General features: G+C 34.5%; 1 protein-coding gene across 1 annotated transcript; it reads left to right on the plus strand.

Moving 5' to 3' along the window:
- The first annotated feature begins 1,207 nt into the window (after positions 1-1,207).
- Positions 1,208-3,739, plus strand: SLITRK4 (SLIT and NTRK like family member 4). The gene has a single exon (XM_053691598.1). The coding sequence runs from the start codon at positions 1,223-1,225 to the stop codon at positions 3,737-3,739; it is 2,517 nt and encodes an 838-aa protein (XP_053547573.1). The 5' UTR covers positions 1,208-1,222.
- Positions 3,740-16,743: the final 13,004 nt, after the last annotated feature.

A 16,743-nucleotide genomic window follows, 5' to 3' on the forward strand; every position in this document is an offset into this window, starting at 1 on the left:
GCGGAACACAGTGCTCCTCAGGTATGTCTCTATGGGCACATAGACAGCTATATTTGTATATATATATATATATATATATATATATATATATATATATATATATATATATATATGAGTGTGTGCTTATATGTATGTGTGTGTATATATGTATATATATATATATATATATATATATATATATAAAATTATATATGTATGGATGTCGTTAATACATTAGATTTGATTTTGTACATCTAAAGTCATATTCATAATATATTTCATTTAATCAGAATTATATAATGGTTGATCTACATTTAATACAATCAGAATTACTTGATGGTTGACCTAAATGTATATACATTTTATCTGAAAGTTTAGTTAGAATGAAATGGTCATGCAAGCACATTAGAGAAACAACATGTCTTTAACATCAGGATATGAATGTAGGTGTACAGACGCCTACCTATGATAAGATTTTTAAAATCATAATGTAGTGATACAATATATCCCATGAGTATACATTTAATAAGGAAAAAAGACTACAGCAGAATGTAAGAAAACATAACAATTATCCCTTAACTTTATATTAAGGAAATTTGAATTAAGATATTATTTCAAAACTAAGTCAGACAGAGATAAAGAGATATATAGATAGATAGATAGATAGATAGATAGATAGATAGATAGATAGATAGAGATAGATAGATAGATGATAGATAGATAGATAGAATTGATATAGATAGATGGATGATAGATAGATAGATAGATAGATAGAGAGATAGATAGATACAATAGACACAATAGAGAGAGAGATAGAGAGATAGATAGATAGATAGATAGATGATAGATAGATAGATAGATAGATAGATAGATAGATAGATAGATGATAGATAGATAGATAGATAGATAGATAGATACAATAGATAGATAGATGGATGGATAGAGACAGATAGATTGATTAGACAGATGATAGATACTGAGAGATTAGACACATTTGTTCATTTTTACTTACACGGTATACATATTAGTCTCTGTGAATGAGTCCGTTTATAAGAGGTATTTTTTCTTTTCTATTGGTGCATAGAGAAATCTGTATAAATAGAGGATATCATTAATTATTTATTAGTTCTTTTATTATATTTTAGGCTTGTTTACAGAAAAGTGTCACTTACACAATTCTCTTTTTTTATTTGTTTAGATGTTTATCTTCAGAAGCTTGCAAATATATCATTACTGCAGGAAGATGTTTCTGTGGCTTTTTCTCTTTCTCTCCACCCCAATTTCCTCCACCAACCCCCCAGATTCAGACCTCTCACTGGAGATTTGCAATGTCTGCTCTTGCCTGTCAGTGGAAAATGTGATGTACGTGAATTGTGAAAAGGTTGCAGTCTATAGACCCAACCAGCTAAAACCACCACTGTCTAATTTCTACCATCTGAACTTTCAAAACAACCTACTTATCATTCTATATCCTAACACCTTCCTTAATTTTACACATGCTGTGTCCCTGCAGTTGGGCAACAATAAACTGCAGAATATTGAGGGAGGAGCTTTCCAGGGACTTAGTGCATTAAAACAGTTGCACTTGAACAACAATGAATTAAAGGTCCTACGAGCTGACACTTTCCTAGGCATTGAGAACTTGGAATATCTCCAGGCTGACTACAATTTAATCAAGTATATTGAACGGGGAGCTTTCAATAAACTGCACAAACTGAAAGTCCTTATTTTAAATGACAATCTGATTTCTGCTCTTCCTGATAATATTTTTCGATTTGCCTCCTTAACTCATTTAGATATCAGAGGAAATAGGATTCAGAAAATGCCTTACATTGGTGTTTTGGAACATATTGGGAGAGTGGTGGAGTTGCAGCTAGAAGATAATCCTTGGAATTGTACATGTGATTTGTTGCCCTTGAAAGCTTGGCTGGAGAACATGCCATATAATATCTACATAGGAGAGGCCATATGCGAGACACCGAGTGATTTATACGGCAGATTATTAAAAGAGACAAATAAACAAGAATTATGCTCCATGGGTACAGGTAGTGATTTTGACGTAAGGATTTTGCCTCCTTCTATTGAGTCAACGTTTACTACCCCTGGAGGAAACACAGCACAGACCTCACTACATAGGCTGGTCACAAAAGCACCCAAAACAACCAATCCTTCTAAAAATTCCGGCATAGTATCTGGCAAATCTGTCTCCAACCACACTCTTAGCCAGATAGTGTCATATCAAACAAGGGTTCCCCCCCTTTTCCCCTGCCCATCACCTTGTGTCTGTAAAACTCACCCTTCTGATTTAGGATTAAGTGTAAATTGTCAGGAAAGGAACATTGAATCAATGGCTGAGCTGATTCCCAAACCTTTAAATGCCAAAAAATTGCATGTCAATGGTAATTACATCAAACAGATCGACATTTCTGACTTTGTTGATTTTGAAGGATTGGATCTGCTTCATTTAGGCAGCAATCAGTTAACATTAATTCAAGGTAATGTTTTCAGAAATCTCACCAATCTTAGGAGATTATATCTAAACGGTAATCAAATTGAACGTCTCAGCCCTGAGATTTTTAATGGTTTGTATAACCTTCAATATCTCTATTTGGAATACAATGTAATAAGGGAAATATTGGGAGGAACATTTGATTCTATGCCAAATCTCCAACTACTTTACCTAAACAACAACCTCCTTAGAAGCTTGCCAGCGTACATCTTTTCTGGAGTGCCCCTGGCAAGGCTTAATATAAGGAATAATCATTTCATGTTTTTACCTGTAAGTGGCGTGCTTGACCAGCTGAGGTCTCTCACGCAAATTGATCTGGAAGGGAATCCATGGGACTGCACTTGTGATTTGGTGGCTTTGAAGCTGTGGCTAGAAAAACTTAGTGAAGGCATTGTCATGAAAGAAGTGAAATGTGAAACTCCTGTTCATTTTGCAAGTATGGAACTGAGGACACTGAAAAATGAAATCCTGTGTCCCAAACTGATAAACAGACCCCCTACTCAATATACAAGTCATATTCCTGTGGTTACTTTTACTACCCCTCTAGGTCCTATCAAAAGTCCACCAGGTGGGCCTGTACCTTTGTCAATACTTATTCTTAGTATTTTAGTTGTGCTTATTTTAACTGTGTTTGTGGCCTTTTGTCTCCTTGTTTTTGTTTTGAGACGTAACAAAAAGCCTTCAGTAAAACATGAAGGGATTGGAAATCAGGAATGCAACTCCATGCAGCTTCAATTAAGAAAGCACGATAGAAAAGCTCTTAAAATGGATGGTATCAACGCAGAAACATTCTTTCCACAGACCATTGAACAGATGAGCAAGAGCCACACTTGCGGAATCCAGGAATCTGAAGCAGGGTTTTCATTTTCTTCTGATCATCATGGCCAAAAGGTGATTTTAAGGAACATTAGCGAAAAAGATAAAGAATTATTGCATGGGGATTCTAGAAAGAGACTTAGCACAATTGATGAACTGGACGAATTTTTTCCAGGAAGAGATTCAAATTTATTTATCCAGAATTTTTTAGAAAGTAAAAAAGAATATAATAGCATAGGAGTCAGTGGTTTTGAAATACATTACCCAGAGAAGCTACAAGACAAAAAATGCAAGAAATCGTTAATTGGTGGAAACCACAGTAAAATTGTAGTAGAGCAAAGAAAAAGTGAATATTTTGAACTTAAAGCAAAACTTCAGGGCACACCTGATTACTTACAAGTCCTTGAAGAACAAACAGCTTTGAGTAAAATGTAGCTCATGGTGTATAATATTTACTAAAAAGACAGTGATTCAACAAAAAAAAGTGCCTTTTGTAGACTTTTAACTTCCAAATATTATATATTTAGGCTTAGATGCTGGTGAAACCAAGAGTGTCCATTTTCCAGGATAAGGATATTTTTCTAGTCTTGTACTATGTGGATCTCTTTGGGATTACACCAGGCACTAATGCCAAAGTAAAACTTAATTTAACAAGAGGAATAAATTAACCTCAATAAAAGAGGCTGCAACAGTATATTTTGTACCCAGATGTACAATAAGATTGGTTATTCAAAAGAAAAAAAAAAGAAAAAAAACCTTGTACCAGTGATTGTATCTCCATGGTTTTGTCTCCTTCAAAATGGAAAAAGCTGGCTACTGTGTAAAATGTTACTGTACAGGTCTACAAATTGTTTAAAGCTTATGAGACAAGTCAAAAGCATGCAGAGATACAAAAGTTTTTGGAAACTGGCAACATGTATGATCTTTATCAACTTGAGTAATAATCATGTTAAAATGTGCAAATACAGTATAATATTATTTACAGTCCTATAAAATCAATTCAGATATCTGATCCATTTCCTGGCTATACTATAAAAATACATATATCATGTTAATAAAATACCTTTTTTTTCTACAAATTAAAGTGAAAATCAAGTAAAAAAAAAAGTCACTATCAGTATTTGCAATCAACAGTTTGCCTGACTGACCAATTATGCTTGCCATGTAAGCGGGTTAAAATATTTTTTTAAATAGAATTCATATATATATGAAATACTTTGTATACTAAATAGAAATATATGTAATCATTAATATGTATTTAAATGCCTGACTTGTTTCTGTGACCACAATGCATTAATATTTAACTTTAAACAGTCAATTATACCAAACCGATACAGGAAATTATGTGTATAAAATTAAATTGATTTAATGTGATCAGGTAAAAAAAATAAAAAAATAAAGGTTGCTCAGATTAATTCTGTGAACTGAAGCATATTATGTTTTCATTGTTATTTCAAAGGTGCAACTAGCTGTTCTTTTAGGGATAGTCTATAGTTCTATTGGTACTATATTTTGTTCATCCATCATTTTTTCCCATTAACTGCAAGGGTCAGTAGTTTTGTCCCTTAATAACTATCAGTTTTACAAAGATGGGGTGACCAGTGTAAAAATCAACTGATTATTTTAAAAGTGTGTTTTTTTTTTTTTTTTTAAATATATCATAGTGATATATAATATATTCAGTGATTGTTAATGAATACTTATTTTAAAGCAGTAAAATCAGTATTAATTTATAAGAAAGTATATTATAATCTTAATAAGATACATATAGAATAACGGTTTGTAAAAGATATTTTCATGTTTCCTTTGTGTATTATTTATGGTAAAAAAAGAATGTTAGGTATACTAATATATTAAATTATAATAATATTGGCATTTTTCAATTTGTAAAATCTATTCTAATGCAGATATACCATATGATTTGTTTTTAAGGCCTCAGAAACTAAAGCATATGCTATATGGTATGCTTCTTTTTAACGTTAGCTGATTTACCTGTAGGAATATAAGCATTATATCTGTAGCAATTCATAGAAACAAAAGATAAATAATAGTTCACAATATTATTTTACTTATTTTTATCCTTTGATTGACAGGCTACTTTAGAATTCTGAGATATGAGTCCTAACATTTATAATTTGCCAGCAATTATAGTACAATTTTGTCTTCTAACATTAACATTTACTCAATAGCAATAGCTATTGAGGGAAGGGGTAAAGTGACCACTAACATTATCTATAGTTAATCTGAAGTATTTCTTCCTAATAGTTGGAAAACAAACAATGAATCCCAATGAGGGACTTTCTCACTAGAATCCAACATATGCCAACACTGACATTGCAAATTGGAGGATGGGTAAAGGCATATTTTACATTAAAATCAATGCTAGAAACTAGTAAAATAAAACAACATTAAAGTAAGATTTTCTCAACTATTTCTCCAGAATCTAAATACATTTGTTTTAATTTATATTTATTTCTGTTTTTTTTTTTTTTTAATTTCTGCTCAGTTTTTATTTGCCCTCATGAAGCAGTGCTTAGCAAAGCCTAATATATACCAACAATTTTATGGTATACCTGATATACTTGTGACAATTAAAGTAACTGAAACAGGTATATCAGTCTTTCAGTAAAGAAAATAAACTAAAACAGTCATATTATTTTTGTGTTGTCCCCAGGAGGGATGCAGATTTGTATTTTGTTTTTGCAAAATCTAAATTATATGAAGTTCTGACATTAAAGGGACACAAAACCCATTGTTTCTTTTCTTTCGTGATTCAGAAAGAGCATGCATCCATTTTTGGTTCAGACATGGGTTGCGCTTGCTGATGGGTGATGATATTTAGCCACCAATCAGCAGGTGCTTCCAAGGTACTGAACCAAAAAAGGGCTGGCTCCTATGCTTACATTCATGCTTTTTCAAATAAAGATAGCAAGAGAACGAAAAAAATTATAATAGGAGTAAATTAGAAACTTGCTTAAAATTGCATGCTCTATCTGAACCATTAAAGAAAAAAAAATGTGGGTTTTGTGTCCCTTTAAATACAATTGTTATCAGATTATATGCAACTTCTTACTTATTTTCTTTATTACATTTAAGTACCTTATAAATGAGCCTCAAAATACTAACTAAATCATAAATTACTTGGGCACTAAACTATTTATATGGCACATGAATGCACCATCAACTTGATAAATATTCACTTAAAGGGACACTAAACCCAAAATTATTATTTCATGATTCAGATAGATAATGCAATTTTAAACAACATTCCAATTTACTTCCATTATCTAATTTGCTCCAGTCTTAAGATATAATTTGTTGAAGAAATAGCAATGCACAAAGGTGAGCCAATCACACAAGGCATCTATGTGCAGCAACCAATTAGCAGCTACTGCGCCTATCTAGATATGCTTTTCAGCAAATGATATCAAGAGAATGAAGCAAATTAGATAATAGAAGTAAATTAGAAAGTTATTTAAAATTGCTTGTTCTATCTGAATCATTAAAGAAAAAAAAAATGGGTTGAAAGTCTTTTAAACTTTATTTGAAACTTTCCCTGTTTTTAGCAAGGCCTGTTGGTAATTTTTTTGTCATTTAAAACCAATTAATCAGCATTAACTGAATAAGATCTTACCTCTGAAACATATATTTTGATATTCATACAATATTCTAATTAGGTTATTTAACTACCATTTTCAAGATTTCTGTTAGGATTTACATTTTAAAAGTAATATTACTATTTTGCTCTCTATCTCCCCCCTCTCTCTCCACCCTCTCTCACCCTCTCTTTTGCTTTCTTCCCCTTCTCTCTCTCCCCCCTATCACCCCCCTCTCTCTCTCTCACAACCTCTCTTTTGCTCTCTCTCCCCCTCTTTTGCTCTCTCTCCCCCTATCTTTTGCTCTTTCTCTCCCCCCTCTCGTTTGCTCTCTCTCCGCCCCTCTCTCTCTCTCTCTCCCCCTCTATTTTGCTCTCTCTCTCCCCCTCTCTTTTCTTCTCTCTCCCCCCTTTATTTTGCTCTCTCTCTCCCCCTCTTTTGCTCTCTCCCCCTCTCTTTTGCTTTCTTTCCCCCTCTCTTTTGTTCTCTCTCCCCCTCTCTTTTTCTCTCTCCCCCCTCTCTTTTTCTCTCTCTCTCTCTCTCTCTCTCTCTCCCCCTCTCTTTTGCTCTCTCTCTTTCCCCCTCTATTTTTCTCTCTCCCACTCTCTTTTGCTCTCTAACTCCCCCTCTCTTTTGCTCTCTCTACCCTCTCTTTTGCTCTTTCCCCTCTCTTTTGCTCTCTCACCTCTATTTTGCTCTCTCTCCACTCTCTTTTGCTCTTTCCCCTCTCTTTTGCTCTTTCCCCTCTATTTTGCTCTCTCTCCCCTCTCTTTTGCTCTTTCCCATCTCTTTTGGTCTCTCCCCCTCTCTTTTTCTCTCTCCTCCCCTCTCTTTTGATCTGTCTGTCTTGCACGTGCGCAACAGCTTCCGCCCCTCCCGGTCCTGCCCACTCCATGCCCGGTACCGCCATGTCAAGCCTGCTCACGTCCCACTCCCACCCACCTTTGTCACGTTGCGGACAGCAGAAAGATCAGGTAGACTCTAAGGCCAGGTGTGTTTGTCCTCGCGCTGTCTGTACTGCGCATGACAGCTTCGGACAAACACACTTGCCTTTTATATTAAAGGATAATATAATTATCTTGTTACCATATATTTAAAGCTGAGCATAAATCTTTCAGATTCACACTCCGTATAAAGTGTGACAATCTGTAACAATAAGCCTTTTTATCCCCAAGGACTCTGTAAAAATCTGATAATGTAATTTAATGTGGAAAAGATTTGAGGCCTGTATAATATTACTGAATGGAGTTAGCACAGTATCTAATTTTTTGCTTTCAAAGAGTTACAAAGGAAATATAAAATGTATGTTTTATTAATGGACTTTTAATGCGTTAAAACATACGACGTTATTTATGTCTTTGTCACATTTTCTTCAAATGTCAGATTACAAACAGAAAAAGACCATGGGATTAAAATATCAATGTTGTTTTGGTACTGGAGAACATAAAGTTTATAGTATGTAGTGAAACCTTTTGCTGCAAATAAATGTAATGTAATAATACACTGCAGAAAAAAACTGCAGAAAAAAATGTTGACAGTTAAATAGTAACATATACAGTAAAATCAGAATCAATATAATTATTTCTTGTACACACCCAGAACCAGCTCAATGTCCGTATCATTGTAGCTAACCGCAGCATGCAATTTAACATGAGACATATTAACTAATATGGTATCAAAATGTCATCACTTAAATGTCAGAATTCTAAAAAGTGAGTTAAACTGTTGCAGTGGCCATATCTGAACATATAGTTTAACCAGCATTTTCACATGCCATTATACTGAAATGATCCCCCTCTAATCATCTGAAAGGCATGTCGCTGCCCTCTAGTCTTTCTTTTCTGTTGTATATTGACCCTCTGTCCGTGCTTACATTTTTTCTGTTCTCTGATTGGTGGGAATATGCTACAGCTAAAGAGACAGAAATGATGAGTATCCATATTACCAGGAAAGAGAGAAGCATGGGCAGGGATACTACGTTGCTATGTAACAGAAGAAAAGGCCTGGGATGCAGGAAATAAGCTATTCAAGTGATTGGGGGGATGATCCTTGCAAATTGTCGACATGTCGAAATGCCAACATTTTAAATGGAGTATTCATTGGTGCTGTCATCTGAACACTATTATGTTTTTATGTTGCCATTTAGAATGCCTGCATTTTAATGATGGTTTATGAAAGGAATACCTGCCTAGACTAAAGCAATGATATAATTATAGAGCTGCTGCAGCTAGAGGTCAGAGAAGTGAAACTATCTATCTATCTATCTATCTATCTATCTATCTATCTATCAATCATCTATCTATCAATCTATCTATCATCTATGTATCTATCGTCTATCTATCAGTCTATGTATCCATCTATCTATCTATCTATCTATCTATCATCTATCTATCTATCTATCTATCTATCTATCTATCTATCTATCTATCTATCATCTATGTATCTATTTATCATCTATCTATCAGTCTGTCTGTCTATCTATCTATTTATCTATCTATCATATTTCTATCTATCAATCTATCTATCATCTATCTATAATCTTTCTATCTAGCTATCTAGCTATCTATCATCTATCTGTCTGTCTGTCTCTTTGTCTGTCTGTCTATATTGTCTATCCACACACTCGCACACACGTACACTCACATATGTAAATGTATATCTATTCTTGCTTAGGTAGTAGAAGATTTCTGAGGGCCTAAGTTACAAAATAAATTTAATTTATGGTACAAAACTTTTTTTGGCATCACAATGTCCCATTAATAAATTAAAGTCAAGGTTTACAAGACTACATAATCTTAATTATCAAATATTAAAATCAATTAAAAATAAATAAAATGTGTTTTATATCCTATAAGCTTTTATACAGTCATGAACAACTTCACTATCTAAGAGCTGCCAGCAGATCAGACCTTAAAGAAACATAAAACCCATATTTTTTCTTTCGTGATTTCGAAAGATCTTGCAATTTTAAACAACTTTCTAATTTACTTATATTATCTAATCTGCTTCATTCTCTGGATATTCTTTGCTGAAAAGCATATCTAGATAGGCTCAGTAGCTGCTGATTGGTGGCTGCACATAGATGAATCATGTGATTGGCTCACCAATGTGCATGGCTATTTCTTCAACAAAAGATGTCTAAAGAATGAAGCAAATTAGATAATAGAAGTAAATTGGAATGATGTTTAAAATTGTTTTCTCTACCTGAATCATTAAAGAAAAAAATTTGGGTTTAATGTCCCTTTAAAGAGAGAGCAGTATATCACCTTCAAATAAATGTAAACTAAAATATTGATGTTAAACAATGTTGGCATAGTCTCATTCTGCATAGGTACAAATATAGATTCCTGCTCAGGCACAGGGCCAGCATAGTAGTTTAGCAGAATTCCACTGTTTGGTAGAAACAGACTGGTATCAGCTTTCATTGTTTTCCCATTCACATTAATTGCTTGCTTTGTCTTGTAGGATACTAGTGAAATGAAAGCAACCCATCTATCCTAACAGACATGGTTTCCTTTATTTTAATTGGGACATTCAGAATGATTTTATGGAAGCTTTTTTTTTGTGATGATGAGTATTTATATCTTAGAGGGGCACATGCATACAAATCACAGGCAGCATAAAAATCACAGGCACATTTAAGTAAGGTTAAAAAAAAAGTGAACTGTCACATTCATTAAACAGACACTGAACCCAATTTTTTTCTTGTGTGATTCAGATAGAGAATGATATTTTAAGCAAGTTTCTAATTTACTTCTATTATCAATTTTTCTTCGTTCTCTTGCTATCTTTATTTGAAAAAGAAGGCATCTAAGCTAAGGAGCCAGCCAATTTGTGGTTCAGTCATTGCACAGCACTTGTTTAGTGGTGGGTGAATTTATCCACCAATCAGCAAGAACAACCCAGGTTGTTCACCAAAAACTTACAGTCTTGCTTTTCAAATAAAGATACCAAGAGAATGAAGATAATTTGATAATATGAGTCAATTAGAAAGTTACTTAACATGTCATGCTCTATCTTATTCATGACAGAAATAATTTGGGTTCAGTGTCCCTTTAAGTTTAGCTGTCTGAGACTGCCAATTTTTGAATATATTTTTAGCATGCAAGTTATTAATTTGTACATTTCTCAATATAAATCACATCTCTCTCTCCTACCTTTCTATCTCTCAGCTGTTCTCTCTCTCCCTCTCTCTTTCTCCCTCACACTCTTTTTTCTCTTTCTCTCTCTCTCTCCCCCAATTCATCTTTGTTACCCATTTTCTTTATATTTTGCTGATTTTGATCCTGTCTATCATCCTTTTTCCCTTTCCCTATGATTTTGTTCTTTTACCCCCATAATTATCCATCTCCTTGCTGTTTATTTTTTCACCTTTATTTTCCCTGTCCATTTTTATCTTACCAAAACATCTATTATGTTCAATATCCACTCATAACTTTATCTTGGTCATATACCATTCAAGGCACTTAGTGTAAAAGGGGAAACCAGACGTGGACTCCTTGCACACAGGCCCTAGGGGGATGCAAGTGCATCCAACTGACAAGGCACATAGAGGCTAAAATGTATGTCTATGGTTTGTTGTTTTCTCTTGCTTAGAGGAGGTTTGGGGCTGGACTGTCATTTGGCAAATTCAGACTGATATGCTACAAGAATGTTTTCCTTTGTAAAAGGCACAGTGTACTAAAATAGATTGTACCCTGGGAGTAAGGTGGGATTAATCAAGTGTTTTTCAAGCGCAGTCCTCAAGTACCCGTAACAGGTCAGATTTCATTATATCTTAACTAGAGCACAGGTGAAATAATTAGCTAATAGGTTAGAGTAGGCTAGTAACCATGGTTACTGATCAGCTGATTATATTACCTGTGCTCTAATTCAACTATAAAGAAAACCTGGCCGTTGGGGGGTACTTGAGGACCATGGTTGAAAAACACTGGAGTAAACAAGGCAGTTTATTCCAGCTTCTGTTCTGAGCCCAGTTGAGTATGTCTCTCTATTTTTTTTGTTTCATACTCCATTCAACATATTAAACTTCCCATTCTCTGTATCTCCGTCCTCCCTCTGTGTCACTATTATTTAGCATATGGACCTCAGTGTGTCACTGAATCCTCAGTGTGTTACTGTAATACAGTTAACATTTCTTGCACAATAAAGGACATAGGTTTTGCACAATAAAGGAAATTAGTTATAAAGGATCATTTAAAATTGCATTACAAATACCAATGTTTCCAATGAGGTGATAAAGTTTGGAAACTGGTGGAAACATAACAAAAATCTCCATAGACTTTAAAGGAGATAAAGGTTTTCATCACCAGTTTCCAAACTTTAATACCTCAATTGAAACACACCCTTAATTTTTTAGTACATGCAATTTTTAATCTAATAAATATTTTCTCGTGCTATAAAGCAGATACCCATATTGCTTTCAAACAGGGATGCTAATGTAGCAATTGATGAATAGTTACAGAATTCCTTAAATAATAGGTCCATCCTGCAACATATCATGAAAAAGGCTATATCATTTTTACTTTTTATATGGTGGTTCGATAAAATAATGACTAGATTAAAGGGACATTAAGCCCAACATTTTTCTTTCATGATTCAGATAGAGAATATAAATTTAAACAACATTCCACTTTACTTCTTTTATCGAATTTGCTTCATTCTTTAGATATCCTTTGTTAAAGAAATAACAGTGCACATAGGTGAGTCAATCACATGAAGCATCTATCCAATCAGCAGCTACTGAGCATATCAAGATATGCTTTTCAGCAAAGGATATCAAGAAAACAAAGCAAATTAGATAATTAAATTAAATTAGAAAGTTGTTTAAAATGTAATGTTATTTCTAAATCATAAAAGAAAAAAAAATGGTTTCATGTCCCTTTAAGGTTACTTTTTAACTTTTTCTACTTAGTATCATATTATTACAACTGTATTTTTCATTTATTTATGTATGCACTTTTATTAATCTTTCAATTTCTTAAAGGGACATTGCAGTGCAAAAGTCTTGCTCTAATTTATTAGAGCATGCAATATTACCACCACCGAGCCTGCAAGTCTATGTGTAATCCCTGCAGTTCCCGAACAGACACAACAGGTAAGCCAATCACCTGTAACAATCTCATGACAACACCAATCACAAGCCATGCCAGCAGTTTTCTTTCATAGAGGTTGTTATTTTGGTTATACATTTGGTGATAAAAACATGTTTACATTTACCTATGTGAAGTTGGCTGATTTGTGCCATGAAAATTTACGTTTGTGCCGGTTTGTTTTAGGAGATATTGAGCATTATTTTTTTTTGGAAATCCCGCCCACTTTGCACCCCATGTTATTCAATTTTAAAAACAAATATACAATTTGTTTGTGCTGCTTTGTGCTAATTTGTGCAGCAAAAATCAATGTTTGTGCCGGTTTGGTTTCGGAGATATTGCGCATTATATTTGCTGAAACTCCGCCCACTTTGCACCCCATGTTAATTCATTTTAAAAACAAATATACCATTTGTTTGTGCTGCGTTTGTGCTGATTTGTGCTGCAAAAACAAACGTGGGTTTGGAGCTATTACGTATTATATTTGCTGAAACTCCGCCCACTTTGCAACCATGTTATTAAATTTTAAAAACAAATATACAATTTGTTTGTGCTGCATTTGTGCTGATTTGTGCTGCAAAAACAAACGTTTGTGCCGGTTTGGTTTCGGTGATATTGAATATTATTTTTTTTTAAACTCCGCCCACTTTGCACCCCATGTTATTCAGTTTTAAAAACAAATATACCATTTGTTTGTGCTGCAAAAATGAGCGTTTTTGCTGGTTTGGTTTTGGAGATATTGCTTATTATATTTGCTGAAACTCCGCCCACTTTGCACCCCATGTTAATGAATTTGAAAAACAAATATACCATTTGTTTGTGCTGCGTTTGTGCTGTTTTGTGCTGCAAAAATTAACGTTTGTGCTGGTTTGGTTTCGGAGATATTACGTATTATATTTGCTGAAACTCCGCCCACTTCACAGCCCATGTTATTCAATTTTAAAAACAAATATACCATTCATTTGAGCTGCATTTGTGCTGATTTGTGCTGCAGATACAAATGTTTGTGCTGGTTTGGTTTCAGAGATATTTCGCATTATATTTGCTGAAACCCGCCCACTTTGCACCCCATGTTATTACATTTTAAAAACAAATATACCATTCATTTGTGCTGGGGGGGTTTTGCGGAAAAATTAAAAAATTTTGCATAAAAATTTTGGCGCCAAAAAAAAAACTACGCAAAATGATGACATAAATAGCATCATTACATGGATACTTCTATTATAGCTGCATAAAATGTAATTATCAACATTCCATGAGACTAACATAATACTTAGCATCCTAATTTCTAAATAAATTACTAGCTCCAAAAAAACCCCTGTATATTTTCACCTGTATGTTTCAAATTATATAATAGAAGTAAATTAGAAAGTTGTTCATAAAATTGTATTCTTTATCTAATTTTTTTCTTTCTCTTGGTATCATTTGTTGAAGGGGCAGCAATGCACTACTGGTTTCTTACTGAACACATGGGTGAGCCAATGACAAACGGTATATATATGCAGCCACCAATCAGCAGCAAGAACCTAGGTTCTTTGCTGCTCCTAAATCTAACTAGATAAACCTTTCAGCAAAGGATAACAAGAGAATGATGCAAATTAAATAATATAAGTAAATTGGAAAGCTGCTTAAAATTGTATTCTCTATCTTAATCATGAAAGAAAAATTTGGGGTTTCATGTCCCCTTAAGCTAGAGTTTGGGCTCCTTCACATCCATTTTGCTTCAATAAACCCATGTATGCTGTATAAACCGATATGTTACCATGTTAATCCCTTAATGCACAGGGACGGATTTACATTTTGGGGGCCGTAGGCACAGAGTACACTATACAGGGCGCATCCGCCTTGTTTTCTGTGGGGGCAGGGAAAAACTCCAGCATAGGCTGCCCAATGAAATGCCTGCCTGTGCTGGACAGGCGTTTTAATGGGCAGCTTACACCGAGGTCCCTCTCTGCCGTCACGTAAGCTACAGGTCATGGAAAGAAGGAGGTGCGCTCTAAAAAGAGTTCTGTATAGAGCGCAGCGCATCCTCCTTGATGATGGTGTTCTGTCGAATTAGTTGACATAAAACCAGCAACTAGGCACAGTAGGCATTGGCACTGTGCCCCTCTATGGAGGGAGTCTGTAGGCACATGCCTACTCTGCCTCATTTGAAATTTGGCCCTGTTAATGCCACATTAACCTTTCGTGTGCAATGTCAACCTCCTTACATTAAACTTTCTGGTGCAGTGTTAATCACTAGTTTTCTATATTTCCCCTAAAAGCATCCACAAATTGTCTCCATCCAGCACAATATTGTATTTTTATTTACAATTAATTACTGGGTGCAGACTGAGGATACATGTCCTAACATATGTGTAATATCTCAGTAGGCAAAACTACACCGATTAACTAAAATAATTTGTGCCATGTCCACCAAACCGACACAAACAGGGAAAAAATGAATATAGCTGTATTTAACACCTATGTGAGGTTGGCACCCCATGTTTGTAAAAACTGAATTAAAATATACAATTTGTTTGTGCTGCATTTGTGCTGATTTGTGCCACAAAAATGAATGTTTGTGCCGGTTTGGTTTAGGAGATATTGCGCATTATTTTTTTATGAAACTCCGCCCACTTTGCACCCCATGTTATTCAATTTTTAAAACAAATATACCATTTGGTTGTGTTGCGTTTGTGCTGATTTGTGCCGTAAGAATGAACGCTTGTGCCGGTTTGGTTTCGGAGATATTGCACATTATATTAGCTGAAACTCCGCCCACTTTGCACCCCATGTTAATTTATTTTAAAAACAAATATACCATTCGTTTGTGCTGCGTTTGTGCTGATTTGTGCTGCAAAAATTAACGTTTGTGCTGGTTTGGTTTCAGAGATATTGTCCATTATATTTGCTGAAACTCCACCCACTTTGCACAAACGTTCATTTTTGCAGCACAAATCAGCACAAACGCAGCACAAACAAAATGGTATATTTGTTTTTAAAATTGAATAACATGGGGTGCAAAGTGGGCGGAGTTTCAGCAAATATAATGTGTAATATCTCTGAAAGCAAAACTGCAAAAACTTTTGTTTTTGCAGCACAAATCAGCACAAATGCAGCACAAACAAATAGAATATTTGTTTTTAAAATTCAATAACATGTTGTGCAAAGTGGGCGGAGTTTCAGCAAATATAATGTGTAATATCTTCGAAACTAAACCGGCACAAACGTTTGTTTTTGCAGCACAAACACAGCACAAACAAATGGTATATATTTTTTTAAACTAAATAACATGGGGTGCAAAATAGGCCGAGTTTCAGCAAATATAATGTGCAATATCTCCAAAACCAAACCGGAACAACCGTTTGTTTTTGCTGCACACATCAGCACAAACGCAGCACAAACAAATGGTATATTTGTTTTTAAAATTGAATATCATGGGGTGCAAAGTGGGCGGGGTTTCATTAAAAAATAATGTGCAATATCTCCTAAACCAAATCGGCACAAGCATTCATTTTTGCGGCACAAATCAGCACAAACGAATGGTATATTTTTTTTCTTAATTAATTTACATGGGGTGCAAAGTAGGCGGAGTTTCAGGAAATATAATGCGTAATATCTCCGAAACCAAACCGGCACAAATGTTAGTTTTTGTGGCACAAATCAGCACAAACGCAGCAACAAATAAATGGTATATTTGTTTTTAAAATTAAATAGCATGGGGTGCAAAGTGGGCGGGGTTTCATTAATAAAAAATGCGCAATATCTC

This window comes from Bombina bombina, chromosome 1, assembly GCF_027579735.1.
Source record: "Bombina bombina isolate aBomBom1 chromosome 1, aBomBom1.pri, whole genome shotgun sequence".
Lineage (NCBI taxonomy): Eukaryota > Metazoa > Chordata > Amphibia > Anura > Bombinatoridae > Bombina > Bombina bombina.

What these genes read in the sequence shown, in the direction of transcription:
- SLITRK4 (XM_053691598.1), top strand. Translation starts at nt 1,223, where the DNA reads ATGTTTCTGTGGCTTTTTCTCTTTCTCTCCACCCCAATTTCCTCCACC.